This window comes from Rhineura floridana, chromosome 6 (assembly GCF_030035675.1).
Source record: "Rhineura floridana isolate rRhiFlo1 chromosome 6, rRhiFlo1.hap2, whole genome shotgun sequence".
Taxonomy (NCBI): domain Eukaryota; kingdom Metazoa; phylum Chordata; class Lepidosauria; order Squamata; family Rhineuridae; genus Rhineura; species Rhineura floridana.
Window position 1 is genome coordinate 48370409 of NC_084485.1, and position 26574 is coordinate 48396982.

Here is a 26574-nt window from a genome sequence, read left to right on the forward strand (position 1 = left end):
AGCTCTAATATCAGAAGCATATTTGTTGTAGAATAAAAATGGAGGTTCATGAACTAAATACAGAACTTATGTTGCACTTTATTAGCTTTATTTATCCTTTATTCATTTTGGTGTAAGCCAAAAAAGGATCCCATGTTAGAAGGAAATTTGACCAAACACGGATTCATCTACTGCTTTAATTGTGCTGAGATAAGCTGAAGCTTACAGATGGTGATAAAAAAACAGAACAAAATGAGCCTATGGTACCTGAATGGTTCTGTAGGGCCTGGTTCTGTCCATCCTTTGTGGGAGTGATCAAATCCCAGATAAAACTCTTAATCTTCTCATCTCCCTTATAATGTCTGACACAGTAGACCAGGAGCGCTCGGCAGATCATTTCCATGTCTTTCTCATTGAGATGCCATTTAAACCGGCCATGGGTAAGGATGTCTTTCCAGCGTCCCCAGCTTGAAAACAGAGGTTTATCTTATATACTAATAAGGGCTCTTGGAATTTCTCCAGCATCACACACTATACTTTACACCAGGAGTTTATCAATGAAGCCTGGTCAGCATCAAGGAAAGCAAGAGAGATTCACAAAATGAAAAAGAGCAGGGTACTGGTTAAAAAAGTATCTTGAAGAATTTTTGTGGTGACAGGCCTATGCAACTTTTAAAAACTTTTTTGTTTTTAAATGTTTTTATGCTGTTGTACACCACCCTGATGCTTTGTGAGAGAGCTGTATATAAATACTTTTATTTATTTATTATAAATAAATAACGACAGCTACAGAGCCAAAGGGATCCTGATAATTAGTCCTAGGTTTTGGACTCAGAAATAACTACTCCTCCCACACGTTTCCCTCTAGGAATCGCAGACAATGCCATGACTGATAAAATTAGCCAAAGACTGGACACGTATTCCAATCTGAACACTCCACAGATTGCTAAATCAAAGAAACCCACCTTAGCAAATGCTATACCTAAAGAAATTGCTGCCATCCTAAGATAATATGGGGCTGGGCTCCCAGGAAAGGCATAACAAAGAGACATACCCAAAGATAAGCAGATTCTTCTCCACACGGAAACATTCTGCCCTCAAGTAGCGACGAGTTTTTTCATTGAGGCGTCGTGAGCGTGTGGGCCGCTCATCAGAGTCACTATCTAGTTCAGAGAACTCCATAAGCTCATCCTCCTCAAATGAATTGTAGTGTTTGGTCTGCTTACGGACACGGGGCCTATCAATCACTAGGCTCTCCTGCGAAGGAAAAAAACAGAAATAAGCGCTCTCTCGATCTCTCTTTTCATACTTGGGCAGGTGTATTCATGACCTAGGATGTAAGAAGTCCATTCGTATACTCTTCTGTGGAAGTTTAAGTGTCCTATGAATCAAATTTGTGAATATTCACCATTTTACCTAGTATTATCATGGTATGATTCTTCATTTTCAGAATTAACCTTTTTCTGTGTAGTTAATCTCATTTAGTTTGTTTTTTCTTGATCCCAAGGTATGTGTTATTTTTCTACTTTGATTTTGGCCAGATACAAAATAGACTGTGCACCTTCCCCCACTTGCCTGTTTCTCATTCTTTATTCTCTCCGCGCATATTCATAGTTGTATGTGCATATTCACTCTTATGCCAGGAAAAAAAGAAGAAAATCCTGGTGGTCTGTTACTTAACAATCTTCCCTCTGCTGCCATCTAAGCTCCCTTCAGCCATAGTTGCTGCTGCCCTAGCTGGAGTTTTATAAGGCACAATTTAGAAGGCTGTATGCTAAGGAAGACACCACACATGATTGCTTCTGCCAGAGGAAGCTATAGCAGAGTGAACCAGCTGTATGATTGAGCAAGTGAGCACAGTGACTGAACTCTGAAGAAGGCAGCCACATATGCTTTGTGCAGGTAAATAAACACTCCAGTGCTCCTCCCTTCCAACCAAATATGCAGCAACCACACTGTTTTGGTTTCAGTGTTCCTAACTAGAAACTAGAAAGATTGGCTTTGAGGGCTGGAGCAGCCCAGTGCCCCAACACAGCCCCTGCCGTTGGCTACAAGAATACTTGCTCCTGTTGACATGAGCTTAAAGACAAAAAAAGGGTAAACATTCACCTCCAATATTATTAAAAATACATAGATTCATTTGTTAATGGTTAATTCATGAGAACTGTTTCTACCCTTTAAATGTAACAAAATTCAAGAAATTTAAATTTAAGAAATCTTTAAAAAAAATATTTGTCTGTAGTAATGAGGTTTCCCTCTGATGCCTGCTCTTGGCATGTGCAGGTTTTTCACTTTAAAAACAGTAACGTTAAAGAAATCAGCAAAAGAAAAAGGGTAAAAAAAGGCAGTAGATCAGGTTTCAAAGAACAAGACTTAATTATATGGTTGAATTTTACATTCCCACAATGTCACTTGATTTGATTTCACAGCACTGTGTATCTAAATTACTAAGTGTGGGAGCTGAGGATAAACTGCATCTGGTGCTCAATTTACAGACTGGTTTAAAATGGAAAAGCTGTTAAAAACTGTACCCAGCTTCATTCAGAATGTTAATACTAACTTCAATCACTGTGTTTTCTTTTGCTATGTATCTCAAAGTAGCAGCATTTACTTGATTTTAAAAGTTCTCTTTTCTCCTGCCGATTTTTAAGTGATAGTGTTCTATCCTACATTTTTATGCAAGAATCTGTGTGTGCATAGGCACACACAAGCGAACATGTGTGTGTGTGTATGTAGTACACAATCTTTTTCCACATCATATTGTAGTGCATTGATATAGGCCACAATTCTAAGCAAGTTTGCCTGGATCTGAAATCAATAGGACTTGCTTTGGAATAAAACATGTTAGGGTATTAAACATGTGCAACCATACCACAATAAACTGAAGTATGTGGATAAAATGCCCACACATACGAAAAGGAAGGTAGAAGACAGACGTAAATCCATACACTTAAAATAGACATCTTAACCTTGAGAAGAAGGAAAAAACGGAAGTTGAATTTGAAACACTATAAACAAAGGTTAGATTGTTAAGAAAGAGTGAAGCTGGGCCCAGTGAATGACTGGGAGGCCTTGATGTCACAACATTGCTAAAGCTAAGCCACTGTAGACCTGATTGGTTCCTTGGACAGGAAACCATCAGAATCCCCATGTAAGAATTAGACACGGATATAATGTTTTAAAACATTATATATATTATAAAACAATTATATTGTTTTAAAACAATATGTTTTTAACCTTTTTTTAACGATATCTTGCAAGCTTTTTAAAAAAATGTTTTTAAAGATGTTTTGTTTTAATGTATTTTTAAAGTCTGTTTTTATGATGTTTTAAAGTGTTCTTAGTGCTCTTGTTTGCCGCCCGGGGCTCCTGCTGGGAGGAAGGGTGGGATATAAATCAATCAATCAATAATATTTTTCAAAGGAAAGAGTGAAGCTATGTACTGTTTGCAAAAGGAACAGGCCTTAACTTGCATAGACATAACTTAAATCCACATGCTGTGTCGCATATAATTGCTCGTCAAAGCTACCAACTTAATAAAGTTATTAGAAATTGATATCCTGACTCAGGGCTGAATTGTGCTACTGAGCTATACCTGATTGGATCAATGATATTGTTCATACAGGCCAACCCTCAGGCCCAGGACTTGAGCATTAGAAAAGCTTCTACAAATCAGGTTCAGGAAATGGATGGCACGACCCAAGTTCCTGCAGAAGAGATTTTCAAATGATCTGCATCTAGCTCCTACCCTCCAGAATACACCCACAGTGACCCAAAGCTTCAATACAACCATTAACCCTAATACCAGCTAATAGAGCTTGCAACATACAGCTGTGTGGCTACATATGTTTGTGCCTGCATTATATTTGTTTCCAAGATAGTAACATCATAACTACCTTTTCATTCTTTGCTTCTGTATCCAGCTCTGCTATTTTTGCCCATTTCTGCCAGAAGTTGGGATCATCTAATGAAATGTCAGTTCTGTTTCCAGAAGCAACAAAGCTGGCCTGGGAGTGAAAGAAAAAATAACAGACTATACCTCACACAGCAGCAGAACAAAGCAGAGCAATGAATCCCTTATGCAGAACCACTCTGACAGAAGCAACACTGAGGGACAGACAGAGAATTTGCTAGTTGAATTAGAGCATGCTTAACAATTGGATTTTTCCTTCCAAAGACAAAATTCTGGATCTGTTAGGCCCTAGCATAAACAATGCCTGATTTGGATCTCAAAGGACTCCAAGAGGAGTTCAAAATGCTGGTTTTTGGATAATTACACATACTAAGCATTGCATTTAGCTGCTTTGGCTGACAAGCTGGGATTCTTGAAACCAAACATAGTTGATAGCATAAAGACAGACCAAGACGGCAATCCAACACATGTCTACTCATAAGTAAGCTCCATTGGGTTTAATGGAAGTTATGCCCAGGTAAGTGTGTATTGGAATTCAGCCTAACCCAATGTAGCCACCATGGGCTCCTTTGCAAGGAAGGGTAAGAGATAATTTTAATAAATAAATTGTTGTTGTTATATGCCTTCAAGTCGATTACAACTTATGGTGACCCTATGAATCTTTTTCTGGATATATTCATAGGGTTTTCATGGTAAGAGGTATTCAGAGGTGGTTTACCATTGCCTTCCTTTAACCCTACAGCACCTGGTGTTCCCAAGCAGTCTGCCATCCAAGTACTAACCAAGCCTGACCCTGCTTAGCTTCTGAGATCAGACGAGATCAGGCATGTCTAGGGTAGTTTGGCCGTAGGCTAATAAATAAATATATAAATAATATAAAATCCCTCAAGATTCTGTCAGAGTCATTCTTTGCTATGCACCATGGACTACAAAGTGTTCCTTTGAAGGAGGAGAGCCCTTTCACAAAGATCTCACTCATAGGAAAGGCAGGGAACATGATTGGAGCCAAGGCACACAGGACCGGCATTATGGCTGTGGCATCTGTCAAGAGCCCACACCCAAGTGGAGGATCCGCTGAGAGAAGCTCCCTGGACCTGCTGCACTAAAGAGGTAGGACAACTGATGGAGGAGGATCCATGGGGGGCAAAATGCGCAAGATGCGCTCAAAAGCCCTCCAAAAACTGGATCTAAAACCAGAGTCACAAGACAACCGCTAGGTACAATCGATCCGTATGACAGTCTAGCCATTCAGCTCTGTTTGAACACCTTCCTCTCTTCTTTGCTACATAAGAACATAAGAAGAGCCTGCTGGATCAGGCCAGTGGCCCATCTAGTCCAGCATCCTGTTCTCACAGTGGCCAACCAGGTGCCTGGGGGAAGCCCGCAAGCAGGACCCGAGTGCAAGAACACCCTCCCCTCCTGAGGCTTCCAGCAACTGGTTTTCAGAAGCATGCTGCCTCTGACTAGGGTGGCACAGCACAGCCATCACGGCTAGTAGCCATTGATAGCCCTGTCCTCCATGAATTTGTCTAATCTTCTTTTAAAGCCATCCAAGATGGTGGCCATTACTGCATCTTGTGGGAGCAAATTCCATAGTTTAACTATGCGCTGAGTAAAGAAGTACTTCCTTTTGTCTGTCCTGAATCTTCCAACATTCAGCTTCTTTGAATGTCCACGAGTTCTAGTATTATGAGAGAGGGAGAAGAACTTTTCTCTATCCACTTTCTCAAGGCCATGCATAATTTTATACACTTCTATCATGTCTCCTCTGACCCGCCTTTTCTCTAAACTAAAAAGCCCCAAATGCTGCAACCTTTCCTCGTAAGGGAGTCGCTCCATCCCCTTGATCATTCTGGTTGCCCTCTTCTGAACCTTTTCCAACTCAATAATATCCTTTTTGAGATGAGGCGACCAGAACTGTACACAGTATTCCAAATGCGGCCGCACCATAGATTTATACAACGGCATTATGGTATTGGCTGTTTTATTTTCAATACCTTTCCTAATGATCGCTAGCATGGAATTTGCCTTTTTCACAGCTGCCGCACACTGGGTCAACATTTTCATCGTGCTGTCCACTACAACCCCGAGGTCTCTCTCCTGGTCGGTCACCGCCAGTTCAGACCCCATGAGAGTATATGTGAAATTCAGATTTTTTGCTCCAATATGCATATTTTTACACTTGTTTATATTGAATTGCATTTGCCATTTTTCTGCCCATTCACTCAGTTTGGAGAGGTCTTTTTGGAGCTCTTCGCAATCCCTTTTTGTTTTAACAACCCTGAACAATTTAGTGTCATCAGCAAACTTGGCCACTTCACTGCTCACTCCTAATTCTAGGTCATTAATGAACAAGTTGAAAAGTACAGGTCCCAATACCGATCCTTGAGGGACTCCACTTTCTACAGCGCTCCATTGGGAGAACTGTCCGTTTATTCCTACTCTCTGCTTTCTGCTTCTTAACCAATTCCTTATCCACAAGAGGACCTCTCCTCTTATTCCATGACTGCTAAGCTTCCTCAGAAGCCTTTGGTGAGGTACCTTGTCAAACGCTTTTTGAAAGTCTAAGTACACTATGTCCACTGGATCACCTCTATCTATATGCTTGTTGACACTCTCAAAGAATTCTAATAGGTTACTGAGACAGGACTTTCCCTTGCAGAAGCCATGCTGGCTCTGCTTCAGCAAGACTTGTTCTTCTATGTGCTTAGTTAATCTAGCTTTAATAATACTTTCTACCAGTTTTCCAGGGACAGAAGTTAAGCTAACTGGCCTGTAATTTCCGGGATCCCCTCTGGATCCCTTTTTGAAGATTGGCATTACATTTGCCACTTTCCAATCCATCCGGGCCCGGTGATTTGTCAGTTTTTATATTGTCCATTAAGCCTAGAACTTCCTCTCTCGTTACCACTATTGGTCTCAGTTCCTCAGAATCCCTTCCTGCAAATGTTAGTTCAGGTTCAGGGATCTGCCCTATATCTTCCACTGTGAAGATAGATGCAAAGAATTCATTTAGCTTCTCTGCAATCTCCTTATCGTTCTTTAGTACACCTTTGACTCCCTTATCATCCAAGGGTCCAATCGCCTCCCTAGATGGTCTCCTGCTTTGAATGTATTTATAGAATTTTTTGTGGTTGGTTTTTATGTTCTTAGCAATGTGCTCCTCAAATTCTTTTTTAGCATCCCTTATTGTCTTCTTGCATTTCTTTTGCCAGAGTTTGTGTTCCTTTTTATTTTCTTCATTCGGACAAGACTTCCATTTTTTGAAGGAAGACTTTTTGCCTCTAAGAGCTTCCTTGACTTTGCTCGTTAACCATGCTGGCATCTTCTTGGCCCTGGCGGTACCTTTTCTGATCTGCGGTATGCACTCCAGTTCAGCTTCTAATATAGTGTTTTTAAACAACTTCCAAGCATTTTCGAGTGATGTGACCCTCTGGACTTTGTTTTTCAGCTTTCTTTTTACCAATCCCCTCATTTTTGTGAAGTTTCCTCTTTTGAAGTCAAATGTGACCGTGTTGGATTTTCTTGGCAATTGGCCAGTTACATGTATGTTTAATTTGATAGCACTGTGGTCACTGCTCCCAATCAGTTCAACAACACTTACATCTCGCACCAGGTCCTGGTCCCCACTAAGGATTAAGTCCAGGGTTGCCGTCCCTCTGGTCGGTTCCATGACCAACTGGTCTACGGAATAGTCATTTAGAATATCTAGAAACTTTGCTTCTTTGTCATGACTGGAACACATATGCAGCCAGTCTATGTCTGGGTAGTTGAAGTCACCCATTACTACCACATTTCCTAGTTTGGATGCTTCCTCAATTTCATATCTCATCACAAGGTCTCCCTGAGCATTTTGATCAGGGGGACGATAGATCGTTCCCAGTATTAAGTCCTTCCTGGGGCATGGTATCACCACCCACAATGATTCTGTGGAGGAGTCTGCCTCTTTTGGGGTTTCGAGCTTGCTGGATTCAATGCCTTCTTTCACGTATAGAGCGACTCCGCCACCAATACGTCCTTCCCTGTCCTTCCGATATAGTTTATATCCAGGGATAACCGTATCCCACTGGTTTTCTCCATTCCACCAGGTCTCCGTTATGCTCACTATATCAATGCTCTCCTCTAAGACCAAGCACTCCAGTTCTCCCATCTTGGTTCGCAGGCTCCTAGCATTAGCATACAGGCACTTGTAAGCAGTGTCTCTCTTCAAGTGTCTTTGGCACTTGTGGTTAGGCCTGTGGTAATTTTGCTCTTCTGAATTTATATCCTGTGCCCCTGCTCTCACAATGCCTACTTCTAGGCCTAACCCTTTTAAAATTTCATCATTTCTTTGGTTTTTATCTCAGGGGGGAGGTTTATTCCAAACCAGACCTTTCTCAGCTCCTGTCAGGTTTCCCCCCTCAGTCAGTTTAAAAGCTGCTCTGCCACCTTTTTAATTTTAAGTGCCAGCAGTCTGGTTCCATTCTGGTTCAAGTGGAGCCCGTCCCTTTTGTACAGGCCCGGCTTGTCCCAAAATGTTCCCCAGTGCCTAACAAATCTAAACCCTTCCACCCGACACCATCGTCTCATCCACGCATTCAGACTGCGAAGCTGGGCCTGTCTGGCTGGTCCTGTGCGTGGAACCGGTAGCATTTCAGAGAAAGCCACCTTGGAGGTCCTGGCTTTCAGCATCCTACCTAGCAACCTAAATTTTGCTTCCAGGACCTCACGGCTGCATTTCCCCATGTCGTTGGTGCCAACGTGCACCACGACCACTGACTCCTTCCCAGCACTGTCTACCAAACTATCTAAACGACGGGCAATATCCGCAACCTTCGCACCAGGCAGGCAAAACACCTTGCGGTCTACACGCCCATCACACACCCCACTGTCTATGTTCCTAATACACATAGAAAGGAACACATGAAGCTCCCTTCCACTGACTATAGATCCATCTAGCTTAGAATTATCTACCCAGGCTGGCAGCAGCTCTCCAGGATTCCAGACAGAGAGTCTTTCCCAGTCCTATCTGGAGATGGTGGGGATTGAACCTGGGACGTTCTACATGAAAAGCAGAATCTGCACCAATGAGCTTTGGACTTTCCCCATTGCCCAATTGCAGTTCCGGTTCATAACTGTATCTTCTTAACTCCACTGCATTTCTTTAACAGACATCATTAGTAACAGAGAAAGAAGGTGGAATTCTAACAGTCTGAGAGTCCCTAACCAGGAATGCAACTGACATGAAACCAGAGAAAGCTCAAGTTTTACAAAAACAAATGCCTGTCAGAACCAGAGTAGGGCTTATAGAAAGTAACAGGGCAGGACAACATCCCATTCTTCCCAAAAGCATGCTCTCATTTGCCTGTGCGCAAATGAGAAAAGACATATTGAAAGCTTAACTGGGTTTTGTGTCCACCCACAAACAGTGCCCACCAACCTTGGAAAATGTAGAGCCCTTCCCTTCAGTCTGGATAGTGATGGTCTGGGTTCTGCGTTGCAGGATTTGGTCAATATCTTCCTCACAGAACTTAGAACCTTCATCTTCCTCATCCATCAGAGCCCCATAAGCTCCTTTTCGCAACAAGTCTTCAAGCTCCATCTTGGAAAGCTGCTGCACCTTCCAGAGACAGACAGACAGAAAGAACCTCTGCTTGGATGTAGAACAGGGAAAAACAACTCTGGTAACTTCTAAATGTAGGCTGCCATGGAAGTCTACAGAGAGGAAGTGGAATGAAGACTAGCACAAGGCCATCTTACCCCATTGTTGCTCCCCTTACGGTTTATGTCCTGCAGCACCGCTTTGTCTAAGCCTAGCTTCAAACTGGCCTTGTCAAACATCTCCCGCTCATAAGAGTTCCTAGTGATGAGGCGATAGACCTTCACTGCCTTGCTTTGCCCTATCCGGTGGCAGCGAGCCTGAGCCTACAGAGGAGAGAGACAAGGAAGACATCACTGGAGAAAAGAACTGGCAGAATTGGGGGGGAGGGGGGAAGAGACTGAGTTGCCTTCAACAAGAGCTCTTCCTATTCATATCACCATCAAAAGCCTAAGTCTACCACCTCTCTTAAGGATTCACTGCATCTGAACCCAACCCAGTGAAGGAATATTTGCCATGCCAAGACTCCCCAATATGACAGATGCCAGCATACAGGAATCACACTCCTTTGGTTGTTTAAAGCATTTCCCAAACTGAGCATTTTATGGTTTACTTTTATTGTTGAAAGACTTTTACAAATTCAAAATCCATTAGATATCTTAGTTTTTGATGGTGAAGAGGTGTGTGTGTGGTTCATTTCCCTCCAAGCACCCTTTGCCTTCTCTGCAGCTGGATTCACATTTTTCATCAGTGCTATACATACACTGTATTCCACCAGACAGCAAAGAGTCTTTAGACAGATCTTTGACCTATGTGGTCCCATCCCAAAGCTGTTGGCAGTACCTGCAGATCATTCTGTGGATTCCAGTCTGAATCAAAGATGATGCAGGTGTCAGCAGCAGTCAGGTTGATGCCCAGCCCCCCTGCCCGGGTGCAGAGCAAGAAGACAAAGCGGTCTGAATCTGGCTTGCAGAAGCGGTCAATGGCAGCCTGGCGTAAATTCCCACGCACCCGTCCATCAATGCGCTCATAGGTGTATCTGTACAAACAGGAAGACATCAGTCACTTTAGGAATAATGCAAAAAGAAACAGCAGCACCACAGAATTTGGACCTTCTGCCTCCACCTGTGGCCAAGGCAACAACAAAGCTGTGATGGTAATGCTAAACAAACTCCGTTACCTTATTCTAGTGTACTGGTTAAGAGCACAGGCCGTTAAGTGACCATCCTTGTTTCACATCTCAGCCCAGCTATGAACTCACTGGGAGGCCTCGGACACACCAATATTTCTGAACTTTAACCCAATGGATTGTATTAAATGTAACGCTAAGGCAATTGTTGCGTTATCACAATTTCTCCTTATGCGATGGAACAGTCTTTCCTTTTCATCTCCCTGCTAAATCTGCTAAAGGGGTTCCCCATACCCTCTGAAGCATATTTGGGGACAGCATGGGGGACGGAGGGGGAAACCTTGTTGCACTAGCACAGAAAGTTAGCTGAACACTGCCCCATATCTGTAATATGAAGAAAATACTGCTGGTCCACTTTACAGGGTTGTTGCAAGGATCATTTAGGCAATGCCATGAAATGCTGTGAGGCTATGCAATAAAGTGCTAAAATATCATCATCATCTTTTTTCAAAGACCTGCACAGGAGCTAGCAGATGCCCTCATACCAGCAAATGTTCCTTGTACTCCAAAACTACCCTCCTCCTACAGTTCTAGCATCAACTCAATCCCCTGTAATTGTCTCAAAGCTTCATCCAAACCCAGCCCCAGCTTTCTTCAGGACTTTGGGTGAACTTTTTTCACAGGTATTGCAAAACTGTCAAATGTTGGAACAGCAATGCTGCCAGCAAAAGATTCCAGGAGAATTAGTACTTCAACTGTAATCCCAATGTGCAAATTGGCAGGTTTGGTTGCTGCTTAAGCTGCAAGATGCTTATTCCCCAAAGTGAGAATCTCTCTCTCTATCTCTCTCTCTCTGATGATATCAATATCCATAAAACAGTCTTGCAACTAGAATGCCACTACAAAGAGATGGAAACATATTTCAGAGAGGCCCAAGTCCTAATTCAAAACATTATTCAAATTCCTAGGTCCCAGAATCAGATTCCTAAGCACCAGGCAACTTAAAAGCCCAGGATTTTCCCAGCTATGACCTGTGACCCAATGGCATGCTCCTTCTCTGGCTACTTCTAGCAGCCTTCGTCACATTATAGACAGAGGCTGGAATAAGATTCTAGATAGTAGCTAAGTGCTGCTCAGAAAGTGGGTTGCCATCAGGGAGGCATTTTTAAGCCAGCATGGAGGAGAAGGGGTATACTATAGAAGTGATAAACTGCAAGAGCCATCTAATCTGACAGTGAGAAAGCAACTGTATGGAAATGGATCACAGTGAATTCCTGCAACTTCCACAGGGTTGCAACATTACTTTCCTGCAGCAACAAAAAACAATCCTGTGGCACCTTAAACGCAAAAAGCAAAAGAGGAAACAAGGTCCTTAGGAGTGCCGGAATGCCATGGTCAGTCACAATGAAGTAAAGAGATTTTTTGTTATCAAACAAGAACTGTTTATTGAAGCCCAGAGCATTTCAGCTTTTTCAAGAACAGTCTGTAACAAATGAAACATTGCTAAATTACTGAAACATATAAACATTCAAAGTTTCCTCAATTTAAACTATCAAAACATTACTAAATTATTTAATACATGAAAAAATAAAAACTTCTCAGATATCCAAATACTGCAAAATGCTGACTGCCGAACATAAAACATAAAAGGAACAACCAGAAATGTTTCATGACAAAGACGGAGCAATCTAAAGATTATTTACCTAAGACAAACTTCTACTTCAAAATCTCTTTAGTTTCAAGGCAAAGCTACCTGAAGCTTCTGACTTCATAGAATGATTCAATGTAAGAAAAAGCACTTCCAAATAAATCTGGTAAACTGGTCCAGGTGGCTTCATTCTGATTACTATTAAGGCATCAACAGTGGCTGAACAGGTCTGACTCGCTGAGGAGCAGACTTATGTTTTACTCATGCGCAGTCAACCACAAAAAAATAAAAGATTCTTTTTTATCATATTCTATTGGCAGCACTGCTATTATTACTTAAACATACTTTCAACTATAACAGAGGTGAAAAACCAAGGTCCTCATTCAAACCCATAGGAGATAAACTCTTCAACTGGGGTATCCCAAATAGACCCCTCTGGAGAGAAGCTTGAGGACTAAAACCCCTTTCTATAGCCCAGAAAATCAAATCTCCAGCATCACAAACATAATTCTGAAAGCAGGCAACCAAAGGAGCGCCCACTCTATTGTTTTGATATTGCTTAAATACTTACTGATACACTTTATATTGGAAAAAATTAAGAAACCTCTTGAAAGGTTCTTTACATGGACATTTTATAGCATATACAACATTGGAACTGCTGCATGTGGAGAAATGAAGAAGATATCTTCTATTGTTGCCATGATTAACAAAGGAAAAGACACTTGCAGGTATTGTTGCAGAACACACAGTGACCACATGAATGGTGCCTTAGGATTGGCTGCTGTGAGCCAGAGGGGAGGCTGCTATTACTATGAACAAGCCAGTCTTTAAGATTCCTCATGCATTTAAATGCAAATAAGGCTTGTTCTGTACATCCTGGGATCTCATCTCATTTCACTGAATGGTAAGCTACAGACAAGCCTATCTTGCGAGGGACAGACTGTGGTAACCAAGAGGTCTTGTTTATTTTTCATTGAGGTCTTCCTTGTTCTTATTGTTATATGCCTTCAAGTCGATTATGGCTTATGGCAACCCTATGAATCAGCGACCTCCAAGAGCATCTGTTATAAACCACCCTGTTCAGATCTTGTAAATTCAGGTCTGTGGCTTCCTTTATGGAATCAATCCTTCTCTTGTTTGGCCTTCCTCTTTCTCTATTCCCTTCTGTTTTTCCCAGCATTATTGTCTTTTCTGGTGAATCATGTCTTCTCATGATGTGTCCAAAGTATGATAACCTCAGTTTCATCATTTTAGTATCTAGTGACAGTTCTGGTTTAATTTGTTCTAACACTCAATTATTTGTCTTTTTCGCAGTCCATGGTATGAGCAATGCTCTCCTCCAACAACACATTTCAAATGAGTTGATTTTTCTCTTATCCGCTTTTTTCAGTGTCCAACTTTCACATCCATACACAGAGATCAGGAATACCATGATCTGAATGATCCTGACTTTAGTGTTCAGTGATACATCTTTGCATCTGAGGAACTTTTCTTGTTCTCTCATAGCTGCCCTCCCCAGTCCTAGCCTTCTTCTGAGTTCTTGACTATTGTCTCCATTTTGGTAAATGACTGTGCCAAGGTCTTCCTTAAACATTAACAAATGTGTGGATTGGAAAAAGCATATGCTATAATAAATATGTTAAGACTTTATGATGCTACAAGACAATATTGTGTTAAAACAAATCGGGACTTAATGGACTGTTTCTTAATTAGGAACCTAAGAAGCTTCCTTATACCATACTTATGCCTTATTTGTCCATTTAGTTCACGATGGTCTATTGTGACTAGCAGTGGTCACCTGATCCTATTTTTAACAGAGGATACAAGGGGTTGTACCTGGGACCATCTCCATGCAAGGCATGTGCTCTACCACTGAGCTATGATCCCTCCCCTCTACAGGTACTGAATTCTCACTGCTGCCTTGCATGGGACTGAGTCAAAGCAGTGACTCGTATGCACAGAGAAGAATGGATGCAGGGAAAATGAGATACAAGAGCTGCAAGGGTGTGCATGTGTGTGTGTCTGTTCATAAAGTCAGTCACTTCCTCCCTCAAAGGGTAAAAGAAAAATACGACAAACAGTGTGCATATAGGAAGAACCCCTAAGGGGAAGGAGATAAATAAAAAGGGGATAAGGGAGAGAACCTGTACAAAGGGTGAAACCAACATGGTATATGTGCATGCATTAGAAGATGACAGTATAGCCTATCAGCTTAGCATGCTCTGGAAGGATATCATTGATCCAGGTGATGCTCTCTGTGGTGCAAGCTCCTGGGCTGTACTGACCGCCTCTGGATGAGATAATCTTCCAGGATATCAAGGCAGCGCACCATCTGGGAGAAGATCAGCACCTTGTGGCCACCCGCAATCAGCTTCGGCAGCAGCTTATCAATCAACACCAGCTTGCCTGCTGCCTGGATCATTGCCTGCAGTTGGAAGTCAAGAGCATCTGGACTGTGGGTTTTACGGAAATCCTCCAGGATCTTCTCCTCTGCCCCTGGCCCAGAAAGAAGAGGGGAAAATTCATCAGGGAGTTTAAGCTGTATAAGCAACTATCAGAGCATTCCTATGCATATCATTTCCATTTTCGGTGCCACTCATTATTGCCTACTGGGACTTTAGTAAACATGAAAAGGGTGCAAGAAGTAGTTCTCAGCTCTCTATGCCAGGTGTGAGGAATCTGTGGCCCTCCAGAGGTTGTTGACTACAACTCCCATCATCTCTGACTATTTGCCTGGGGCTGATGGAGTCCAACATCTGGAGAATCACTGGTATAAGTGCATGCATGCTGTTTTTCCACACGCCTCTCTGAATCATCAGCAACTGGTCTTCCTTGCAACCTTAGTCACTGATTGATGGCAGTGTGTTAGTGCTGCCAGGCCACACAGGTTCAAATAAAGAGAAGCTTTCATACCACTATCACCTTAAGGAAATTCCTCATGCAATTACTAGAAGGAAAGTGATGTGGTAATTCCTGCCCCTTCATTACTGATGGACAAAGAGGATACTGCAGTGGCATCACTTCCCCATCAACTGCTTCCCCATCATAAGGCCAAATGTGCTGGAGAGCCCAGCTTTCAGCCCCACCCCTTACCATTGATGAGGTAGGGGTGATTGCAGCACTTGCGCAGCTCCATCATGGTGTTGATGAGGTTGGGCATGTTGTGCTGGTTAGCACCCTTGGATAGGAAACTGAAATTCTTCTCCAGGATAGCCCGATAGTATTTCTTCTGGATGTTGGTCAGCTCTACCTCAATGATGGTCTCCTGTTTGGGTGCTAGATTCTTCTCCACATCATCTTTCAGCCGTCTCAGCATCATGGGTTTCAGGAGTGACTGGAGCTTTTTTACCTACCAGAATAAGAAGAAAGATTATGCTTTACATTGCATGTGGTCTCAGCTCAAACAGCAAATCTGGGAAGTCACATACAAAGGCTGTCCGTGATGCTTGGCCCAGCATCCTGGCAAAATAAGTAACTTGCCAGAACTCAGACTTGCAAATTCCAAGATGTTAGGGCAAAGCCATTGTGCTTCCCTTTTGTGAGCCTCAACCAGGAAAAAATCGCACATGAAACAAATATGCAAAGGTATCTGTGGGGAAAAATATGTTACCTATGCCTAGAAGGATGTAAGCTTACTTATCAGGTATTTGCAGGAGAATGAAAAATGGAATGGTGTGTAAAATGGGCACATACGTAAACAAGCAACAAATAGCTTTCAATATAATTGTGTGGATATGTGCTGGGCACATGTAACTGCATCATGTTTACATATGCGTGTTGATAAGGGCTATAGCATTTGTATAAGAACATAAGAACATAAGAAGAGCCTGCTGGATCAGGCCAGTGGCCCATCTAGTCCAGCATCCTGTTCTCACAGTGGCCAACCAGGTGCCTGGGGGAAGCCCGCAAGCAGGACCCGAGTGCAAGAACACTCTCCCCTCCTGAGGCTTCTGGCAACTGGTTTTCAGAAGCATGCTGCTTCTGACTAGGGTGGCAGAGCACAGCCATCACGGCTAGTAGCCATTGATAGCCCTGTCCTCCATGAATTTGTCTAATCTTCTTTTAAAGCCATCCAAGATGGTGGCCATTACTGTATCTTGCGGGAGCAAATTCCATAGTTTAACTATGCGCTGAGTAAAGAAGTACTTCCTTTTGTCTGTCCTGAATCTTCCAACATTCAGCTTCTTTGAATGTCCACGAGTTCTAGTATTATGAGAGAGAGAGAAGAACTTTTCTCTATCCACTTTCTCAATGCCATGCATAATTTTATACACTTCTATCATGTCTCCTCTGACCCGCCTTTTCTCTAAACTAAAAAGCCCCAAATGCTGCAACCTTTCCTTGTAAGGGAGTCGCTTCATCCCCTTGATCATTCTGGTTGCCCTCTTCTGAACCTTTTCCAACTCTATAATATCCTTTTTGAGATGAGGCGACCAGAACTGTACACAGTATTCCAAATGCGGCCGCACCATAGATTTATACAACGGCATTATGATATCGGCTGTTTTATTTTCAATACCTTTCCTAATGATCGCTAGCATGGAATTTGCCTTTTTCACAGCTGCCGCACACTGGGTCGACATTTTCATCGTGCTGTCCACTACAACCCTGAGGTCTCTCTCCTGGTCAGTCACTGCCAGTTCAGACCCCATGACCGTATATGTGAAATTCAGATTTTTTGCTCCAATATGCATAATTTTACACTTGTTTATATTGAATTGCATTTGCCATTTTTCCGCCCATTCACTCAGTTTGGAGAGGTCTTTTTGGAGCTCTTCGCAATCCCTTTTTGTTTTAACAACCCTGAACAATTTAGTGTCGTCAGCAAACTTGGCCACTTCACTGCTCACTCCTAATTCTAGGTCATTAATGAACAAGTTGAAAAGTACAGGTCCCAATACCGATCCTTGAGGGACTCCACTTTCTACAGCCCTCCATTGGGAGAACTGTCCGTTTATTCCTACTCTCTGCTTTCTGCTTCTCAACCAATTCCTTATCCACAAGAGGACCTTGTGATGTTCCTGCTTATAGTGTAAATATGGTAAGTGCTGTTTATATAGAAGACATATGGTAAGTGGAGTGAAAGAGGAGGGGGAGTACATGAGCAGTAGAATGCTGGATGATTGGCTGAGCGTTTGAATGGCTGGGAGTATAAATGGAAGAATGACAGATGAATCTGGGGGGATGTTGGGAGTGTGGAGAAAGAGGTGTTTGAGGGTGGAGGTCAGGAGTGTGGAGAAAGAGGGAGTTGGAGTTCTGATTAATAATAAGTCAAGTACAAAACAGGAATAGATGAAACCATACGCTTGTGAAACATTCTAAAACTAATCTTGTTATTTCTGATATTTAATAAATACTTATTTGGTTTACCAAAGGCCTGATCCTTGGCTGGGGGATATACATACCAGAAGGGAGGGCAAGGTAATTACCAAGGCTGAACAGAAACAGTATCTAATGGTGGCAGAGGTGAAGGGAGGAATAATAACAATTCAAGTATCCAGAGCAACCCAGAGTTGTATGTGTTATGTATAAAGATACAAGGGGGTTGGGAACAGCATAAGCACGCAGTCACAAAAGTAACCAGCTAGAGAGAGACTCAGGCAAAGTCTCTGGGAGTATTGGTTATAGGACGTGACTGGTGGTGCTGCCTAGCAGGGGGATCTAGTGAGATCTGTGCTAGAGCGGAGTGAGAAACCATATAAAGGACGGTCCGGACTGATGGTATCCCTGGTGGTGCCTAGTGAAAGGCAGTAGCCACAAGCAGGTGGGAACCTGACAGGGAGAACCAGGGAAGGACGTCACAGACCTCTCCTCTTATTCCATGACTGGTAAGCTTCCTCAGAAGTCTTTGGTGAGGTACCTTGTCAAACGCTTTTTGAAAGTCTAAGTACACTATGTCCACTGGATCACCTCTATCTATATGCTTCTTGACACTCTCAAAGAATTCTAAAAGGTTACTGAGACAGGACTTTCCCTTGCAGAAGCCATGCTGGCTCTGCTTCAGCAAGACTTGTTCTTCTATGTGCTTAGTTAATCTAGTTTTAATAATACTTTCTACCAGTTTTCCAGGGACAGAAGTTAAGCTAACTGGCCTGTAATTTCCGGGATCCCCTCTGGATCCCTTTTTGAAGATTGGCGTTACATTTGCCACTTTCCAGTCCTCAGGCATGGAGGAGGACCCAAGGGACAAGTTACATATTTTAGTTAGCAGATCAGCAATTTCACATTTGAGTTCTTTGAGAACTCTCGGGTGGATGCCATCTGGGCCCGGTGATTTGTCAGTTTTTATATTGTCCATTAAGCCTAGAACTTCCTCTCTCGTTACCACTATTGGTCTCAGTTCTTCAGAATCCCTTCCTGCAAATGTTAGCTCAGGTTCAGGGATCTGCCCTATATCTTCCACTGTGAAGACAGATGCAAAGAATTCATTTAGCTTCTCTGCAATCTCCTTATCGTTCTTTAGGACACCTTTGACTCCCTTATCATCCAAGGGTCCAATCGCCTCCCTAGATGGTCTCCTGCTTTGAATGTATTTATAGAATTTTTTGTGGTTGGTTTTTATGTTCTTAGCAATGTGCTCCTCAAATTCTTTTTTAGCATCCCTTATTGTCTTCTTGCATTTCTTTTGCCAGAGTTTGTGTTCCTTTTTATTTTCTTCATTCGGACAAGACTTCCATTTTCTGAAGGAAGACTTTTTGCCTCTAAGAGCTTCCTTGACTTTGCTCGTTAACCATGCTGGCATCTTCTTGGCCCTGGCAGTACCTTTTCTGATCTGCGGTATGCACTCCAGTTCAGCTTCTAATATAGTGTTTTTAAACAACTTCCAAGCATTTTCGAGTGATGTGACCCTCTGGACTTTGTTTTTCAGCTTTCTTTTTACCAATCCCCTCATTTTTGTGAAGTTTCCTCTTTTGAAGTCAAATGTGACCGTGTTGGATTTTCTTGGCAATTGGCCAGTTACATGTATGTTTAATTTAATAGCACTGTGGTCACTGCTCCCAATCGGTTCAACAACACTTACATCTCGCACCAGGTCCCGGTCCCCACTAAGGATTAAGTCCAGGGTTGCCGTCCCTCTGGTTGGTTCCATGACCAACTGGTCTAGGGAATAGTCATTTAGAATATCTAGAAACTTTGCTTCTTTGTCATGACTGGAACACATATGCGGCCAGTCTATGTCTGGGTAGTTGAAGTCACCCATTACTACCACATTTCCTAGTTTGGATGCTTCCTCAATTTCATATCTCATCCCAAGGTCTCCCTGAGCATTTTGATCAGGGGGACGATAGATCGTTCCCAGTATTAATTCCCTCCTGGGGCATGGTATCACCACCCACAACGATTCTGTGGAGGATTCCGCCTCTTTGGGGGTTTCCAGCTTGCTGGATTCAATGCCTTCTTTCACGTATAGAGCGACTCCGCCACCAATACGTCCTTCCCTGTCCTTCCGATATAGTTTATATCCAGGGATAACCGTATCCCACTGGTTTTCTCCATTCCACCAGGTCTCCGTTATGCTCACTATATCAATGTTCTTCTCTAAGACCAAGCACTCCAGTTCTCCCATCTTGGTTCGCAGGCTCCTAGCATTAGCGTACAGGCACTTGTAAGCAGTGTCTCTCTTCAAGTGTCTTTGGCACTTGTGGTTTGGCCTGTGGTAATTTTGCTCTTCTGAATTTATATCCTGTGCCCCTGCTCTCACAATGCCTACTTCTAGGCCTACCCCTTTTAAAATTTCATCATTTCTTTGGTTTTTATCCCAGGGGGGAGGTTTATTCCAAACCAGACCTTCCTCAGCTCCTGTCGGGTTTCCCCCCTCAGTCAGTTTAAAAGCTGCTCTGCTACCTTTATAATTTTAACTGCCAGCAGTCTGGTTCCATTCTGGTTCAAGTGGAGCCCGTCCCTTTTGTACACGCCCGGCTTGTCCCAAAACGTTCCCCAGTGCCTAACAAATCCAAACCCTTCCACCCGACACCATCGTCTCATCCACACATTGAGACTGCGAAGCTGGGCCTGTCTGGCTGGTCCTGCGCGTGGAACCGGTAGCATTTCAGAGAAAGCCACCTTGGAGGTCCTGGCTTTCAGCATCCTACCTAGCAACCTAAATTTTGCTTCCAGGACCTCACGGCTGCATTTCCCCATGTCGTTGGTGCCAACGTGCACCACGACCACTGACTCCTTCCCAGCACTGTCTACCAAACTATCTAAACGACGGGCGATATCCGCAACCTTCGCACCAGGCAGGCAAAACACCTTGCGGTCTACACGCCCATCACACACCCCACTGTCTATGTTCGTAATGATCGAATCACCCACTACAAGGATCCCTCCACCCCCTGGAGATATATCCTTGGCACGAGAGGATAGCTGTTCATCCCCCAAGGAATGGGTCCCTTCTAAGGGATCATTTCCCTGTTCCTCAGCTGGATGCTCTCCTTCCCCGAGACCATCGTTCTCCATGATAGCAGGAGAGCTATCATCGTTGGAGTGGGACACAGCTATAACGTCCCTGAAGGCCTCCTCCACAAACTTCTCTGCCTCTCTCCGTTTTTCCAGGTCCGCTACCTTGGCCTCAAGGAAATGAAGTCGTTCCCGGAGAGCCAGGAGCTCATTGCACCGAGAGCACACCCACGACTTCTGTCCAACAGGCAGATAGTCGTACATGCTGCAGGCGGTGCAAAACACTGGAAAGCCCCCACACCCCTGCTGGCTTCTTACCTGCATAGTTTTGTTTAAGGTTTATTACGTCAATGGTTTGGAGACTGTGGTTTAGTTGAGGTTAGGGAACAGACGGGCAGAGTGGGGGGCCCTGGCCTCCTCGCCCTGCTGCCGAACTCGCTCTGCTGCTTAACTCGCCTTGACGCTTTGTCAGCTGGGGCTCCCTCGCTAGGGTGCTCTGATTTTAAACGTGTGGCTGGTTCCTCCCAGCTACTGCTGCCAGCCAATGATGTGTTACTTGAGGCTGATGGCTCAACTATCAGCTGGGGCTTAACTCTTTAGGATTATCTCAGGCTTCCTTCCTTTGAAGGCAGGAAGGCAGGCTTCCTTCCTGAGCGAGGGGTGGGGCTGTTTAATCTTTTGGCTGCTTTTAATCTAAGCAAGGGGCTGCGACTTCCAGGCAAGTCTTTTTTGTTTGTTGTTTTCCCACCTAGAACAGCCTGACCTTTCTTTAACCTAGGGAAACAGAGCTTGTGGTTGTGTTTCAGGAAGGCTAAAGCTGCCCTTTTTAGCAAGGACTGAGCTGACTCTCTCCCTGTATGTATCGGTGGAGTTTCCTTTTTCCCCTTCTCTCCGACTGGAATTTAGCCTTGTTTACAGTGTCCCCTGAAGCTTTCCTGCTAGGGTGGTGTTGAAAACTAGCTTTCTATAGGCTTCCTACCCCTAGGATATGTCTCCTAAGATATAGGTTCTTTCAGAATTTGGCTCCTAGCTCAGGGTGACCTTGGGCTGCCCTTATTACTTATTGCTCTGAGCTGTTTTACTTCAATTAAATAATGGAATAAATGGGAGCTACTTACCCTCTTTTCGCTCTGCTGCTTAACTTGCCTTGACGCTTTGTCAGCTGGGGCCTTGACGCTTCGTCAGCTGGGGCTCCCTCTAGCTCGTGGAGAATGTGAGGAGATGCCAAAGGGGTTATTATATGTATGTTTATGTATGTATGTAGGTGTACTTTTATAGAGTGCGTTCTCTCTTCAAGAAAAAACAAGTCAGGATACAAAAGCAGGATCTGCTTTGCCCAAGAAGAGAATGAAAATATAAGTTAGGCCACTCTATGCTTCACCACGTTAATTTATTTTCATATAGTTTTGCTTGCTCACAGAATGCTTACTGCACGCAAGAAGACATTCAGCCTCATCTCTAAGTGGCTATCAACTCCACCTGCCTAAGCACTTTCTATGAAAGCCCCTGCTCGGCACATCAGCTAAGAGTCAATCCTGGCAATCCTTCCTATTTACCTGCTCTTCTGTCTTGAGGTCCCCAAACTCATCCAGGAAGGCTGTCTCAGATGGGAATTGCTGTGGCTCCAAGAAGTTCAGCAGGCTGAAGAGCTCCTCCACTGAGTTCTGCAGGGGTGTTCCAGTCAGCAGCACTTTGTGTTCCTATTCACCATGCAGGGAGAGATTAGGACAGGACATTTGCAGGGGCAACAGGAGGGACTGGACACTAATTCCTGCATTAAGCCATTGCCATTTGAGGGATACAGAAAACCTACTTTGCTGAGCCAAACTATGGTATGCATGTGAGAGACGTAGTACACAGCTAGCAGGCAGCTACAAGAGAAACTTCCCTTTGGCACTTTGAGAGCCATATAACGATGAAATACAATTCTTTAGGGAAAGCCTCAGGACATGTACTGCACTACTTCAGAGGAGGGTCTAGAATATGGGCCACAGAAATAGAAACAAGTGAGCATTTCACACTAATCAGCATCTTCATATACTCTGTTGCCACCCGCAGGGTCAGATTCCCACCATGCTCAGAAGAGCAATACAATTAGAAATCCTCACCAGAGACATGAGCTTCAGTCCTTCCAGTAATTTGCAGTTCCTGTTCTTGAGCCGATGGGCCTCATCAATTACCACACAGCGCCACTGGATCTTCTTCAGCTCTGGGCAGTCAGCCAGGATCATCTCAAAGGTGGTGATGACCACATGGAATTTGAAGAGCCCTGGAAGAGGGTTGCCCTAAGGATATCAAACAAGAGATGAGAGTTTACCAACAGCTAGGACTGCTCAGTTGGGAGTGGTCCCTTTGACGCTCTTGGCCAAGGCACCTAAAGGCTGAAAGCACTACTCTCAAACCCAACACAAGAGGATTTGCAAACTTCACTTAAAGCAGATGCCACGACACTACATCACAGTACTACTAACAAGCCATCACCTACTCGCTTCAGATAGTCCTACTGGCTTCAGATAGTCAGCAGTTGCCCACACCTAGCAAAACGCCATTGTCCATATAGAACATACTGAGCATACGCATAACTGCAGAAGGTGCACTATTAAATGCACCTTGATCCCACAGCAATAACCAAAGGACAAGCAGTTAATTTCTCCCCCAGGTTTCCAGGCAAAAGGGCTCCACTCTCTGCTTTCCACCTTCAGGGGCTACAGTAATACAGTTTGTTCAGTTCTGATAATGGGGGAGGAGCAACTTTCAGGATCTCCCAAATATGGATCATTACTGGGCCAGCTGTAGCACTCGTACTACCCCCAACTTCTCTAGTTTACATGCAGATTGGCCGCACATTCTACTTCCACTGTCAGAGGAAGTATATCTCTGAATTCCAGCTGCTGAGAATCACCAGTGGGAGTACACTAATTCACTCAGGCTATTTGCAAGTTTCCCATAGGCATCTGGTTGGCCACTCTGAGAATAGAATACTGGACTAGATGGGCCTTTGGGCCAGATCAAGCAGGCTCTTCTTATGTTCTTTCACATCACCCCTTGGTTTAGACTCCCAAAAAGTAATAAAACCTCCCCACCCCACTCTAGAGCATTGTTGGGAACCCTGCAGGTCACAAACAAAACAAAAAGCAGCAGGAAAGATCCTAGTGATGCTTGAGACCTGAGAGTATCACAAACCTGTACATCCCGGTACATCATCTCATACTGCTGGATCATCTGGCGGCTTATCTGGCTACCATGGTACACAATGGCATTCATCTCTGTCCATGTGCGGAACTCTCTCTCCCAGTTTGTGATGGTAGAGAGTGGGGCAATGATGAGGAATGGACCCCGAAGACCCATCAGGTATATCTCGGAGAGGAACGTAATGGACTGGATTGTCTTCCCCAAACCCATTTCATCAGCCAGAATGCAGTTCTTCCTACGGAAATACCACAAGCAGGCATTGCAATCCCTGGGAAGCACATGTTTGAGTAAGGCTTCTGGCAGCCTGTTCCTGGCTTTGAAACCGGCACAATGTGTTACCCTGACCAGTCTTTTGACCCATCTAGCTCTTTCCCACCAACATGCTTCATTTCTACATCCCACAGCTCAACAAGTACTAATGGTAAACAGCCATAGGCATTTACAGCAGCAGCATGTGCACACAGTTGTTGGGTGAGCTTCCCATGATGCATGTTTCCAACAGTTACACATTTCTCCTACACCCACATTACTAGCATAGGTTAAAGGCACATTTGCACCAGCTATCTTGCACATGACTTGGAAGTCAAGCCAATAATACCATAAACAAACAAGCATACATCCCAAAAACCCAGCTGAATGATTGTAGCCTCTGAAATATGTATACAGTGCCCCAAGAGTATCTCTCCGCGTTACTAATGACATCCACTGAGGATACCCCTGGGTCATGTGCAACTCACCTGTTGTACCAGTTAAACAGCAGCCAATTCATTCCCTCCAGCTGGTACTCCCGCAGTTGGTTGTTGTTCTTATAGTCCCGAGACTTCTCCAGCTTTTGCCAGAACTCGGAGGCAGGACGCTCCTGGACAGGAGAACAAAAATGAGTACAGTGACTGGTGTAAAGACTAGTCTTCTCTTGGTCAAGGTATTTTCAAAACTGATTCACCACAAACTAGTTCCTCACTATGGTGCCTATAGCAAAATGTATTTTATTTATATGTGTGGTATGGCTATAGCATAACTGCCTTGTAGTCACAGATTCCAAGGACTGAAAAGGAAAAAAAGCCATAATGAAACTCAACTGGGGATGGCTGGGGAAGGGCATGGAAGCAGATGCTTTCCATGTAAAAGGTCCCAGGGTGCAATTCTTGGTATCTCTGTTCTAGTCCTAGACTCTTGTCTGCAACCCTTGAGAGCCACCGCCAGTCAGTGTCAACAATACTGAGCTAGATGGACCAATGGTATGACTTGGTATAAAGCAGCTTCACATGTTCCTACGATTCTCTGCATATCAAATTCTTACAGATTGATCAATTATGCAGGGAACAAGACCCCTAACCCATTACAGTGGCACTACAGCTCCCCTGGGGCAGCCCATCACTCACAGCAAGAATGACAACAGAGGAAATAGGAAGTGGAAAGGCAGGACACCACAGCAATGTGCTAGAGGTCTTGACAATGATACCAGAAGGGACATTATTCCTGGCACTGCTCTAGGACTACAGCGGGGAAGTAATGAAACATCATGTGTAAAATGCTTTGAACACTGAAAATGCATTAGTAGTAATAGTCATCCACTGAGACAAGGAAAAGGATGCCAGCACAGCAGTTCCAATGAACAGAACAAGTCCTTTTACTCCACAAACAAGAGACCAAGATAAAGACACAAAAGTCCCAAGAAGGATGTTGAAGGGAGCCTTATTACCTTTTTGTCTCTTTGGCCAGAATACACTCTGGGAACCTAATAAAGTATGATGCACAACTTGCTCCTACATTTTTTCCCATAGTAGTACAGGGCACAAATATAAGCTAGGGCACTCACATCATTCAGATCCCAGTGTGCCACAGAGCAGAAATGAACAGGATGCCTACAGAACAGATAGTTCTGGAAGACTCAAGTCACAATCTTACAGAAAAAGTTAAGAAAACAGCAAGCAAACAAGGCTTGGGGCAAAGTTCCTTACTGACCTAAAACATGATAATCAGTAGTTATGTAACACAGTTGAAAGATGTGACACAAAACCCAATCCACCTAAGTCACCCTATGGAAGAATATATTTTTAGCCCTCTTACACAAATGCATCCCACACCATCCAGAGTTATGGATTCCCTTAAGGAAAATAATATTTATTTTATTTTTATTAATCACATGATGTGCAACTGTTCCTATACCAACTATTTCAAGGGGCAGGAAAAAGTTAAAAGGAGGCTGGCCCATAAGCCAGGCTATGTAGCATGAGACATCAAAGGGTTGGGCATTCTTTAAAAGGCCACTGAGTAGGTGCAGCTCTGCTCATGATGAGCAATATTATAAGACATCGTTTGACCTCTATCCAGGTCTTCACAGAAAGGAGGCGTGCAATGTATCTTTCAGCATAACCCTATGCATAGCTGCTCAGAAGTAAGCTCAATGAGATTTACTCCAAGATAAGCATGTATTAGATTGCAGCCCAACTAACGGATGAATCTTCTGATGAAGATGAGTAAAACACACTAGGAATTATTTATTGGAAACAATACAACTTTGCCATACCAGGGTCAGACTATTTGCCCATTTAGCCCAACACAATATATTATTTGTTTCTTTATTAAATTTCTATCCTGCCCTTCCTCCCATAGGAGCCGAGGTAGCGAACAACAAAGCAGCAAAATGGCACAATTAAAAATAAAACAAGTAGAAACACTAATCATGTTCCCCAGCAACTGGGACTCACAGACACACGTCCACTAATATATAA

General features: G+C 43.6%; 1 protein-coding gene and 1 pseudogene across 7 annotated transcripts in view; both read right to left on the bottom strand.

Annotated features, from left to right (window-relative positions):
• Window positions 1-26574, bottom strand: part of CHD6 (chromodomain helicase DNA binding protein 6) — a 181722-nt gene that overhangs the window by 46007 nt on the left and 109141 nt on the right. For 6 of the 7 annotated variants that reach the window (XM_061631714.1, XM_061631709.1, XM_061631711.1 and 3 more), the window contains 12 exons: window positions 24577-24698; window positions 23831-24074; window positions 22756-22932; window positions 22204-22347; window positions 15341-15596; window positions 14533-14743; window positions 10314-10509; window positions 9632-9796; window positions 9312-9491; window positions 3876-3986; window positions 1034-1236; window positions 247-446 (listed from right to left, as the gene is read on the bottom strand). In XM_061631714.1, the coding sequence (XP_061487698.1) occupies window positions 247-446; window positions 1034-1236; window positions 3876-3986; window positions 9312-9491; window positions 9632-9796; window positions 10314-10509; window positions 14533-14743; window positions 15341-15596; window positions 22204-22347; window positions 22756-22932; window positions 23831-24074; window positions 24577-24698 (2209 nt within the window). The remainder of the gene's footprint in view (window positions 1-246; window positions 447-1033; window positions 1237-3875; window positions 3987-9311; window positions 9492-9631; window positions 9797-10313; window positions 10510-14532; window positions 14744-15340; window positions 15597-22203; window positions 22348-22755; window positions 22933-23830; window positions 24075-24576; window positions 24699-26574) is intronic. The other variant, XM_061631710.1, reaches the window with a different exon arrangement.
• Window positions 4626-4744, bottom strand: LOC133388271 (5S ribosomal RNA; annotated as a pseudogene).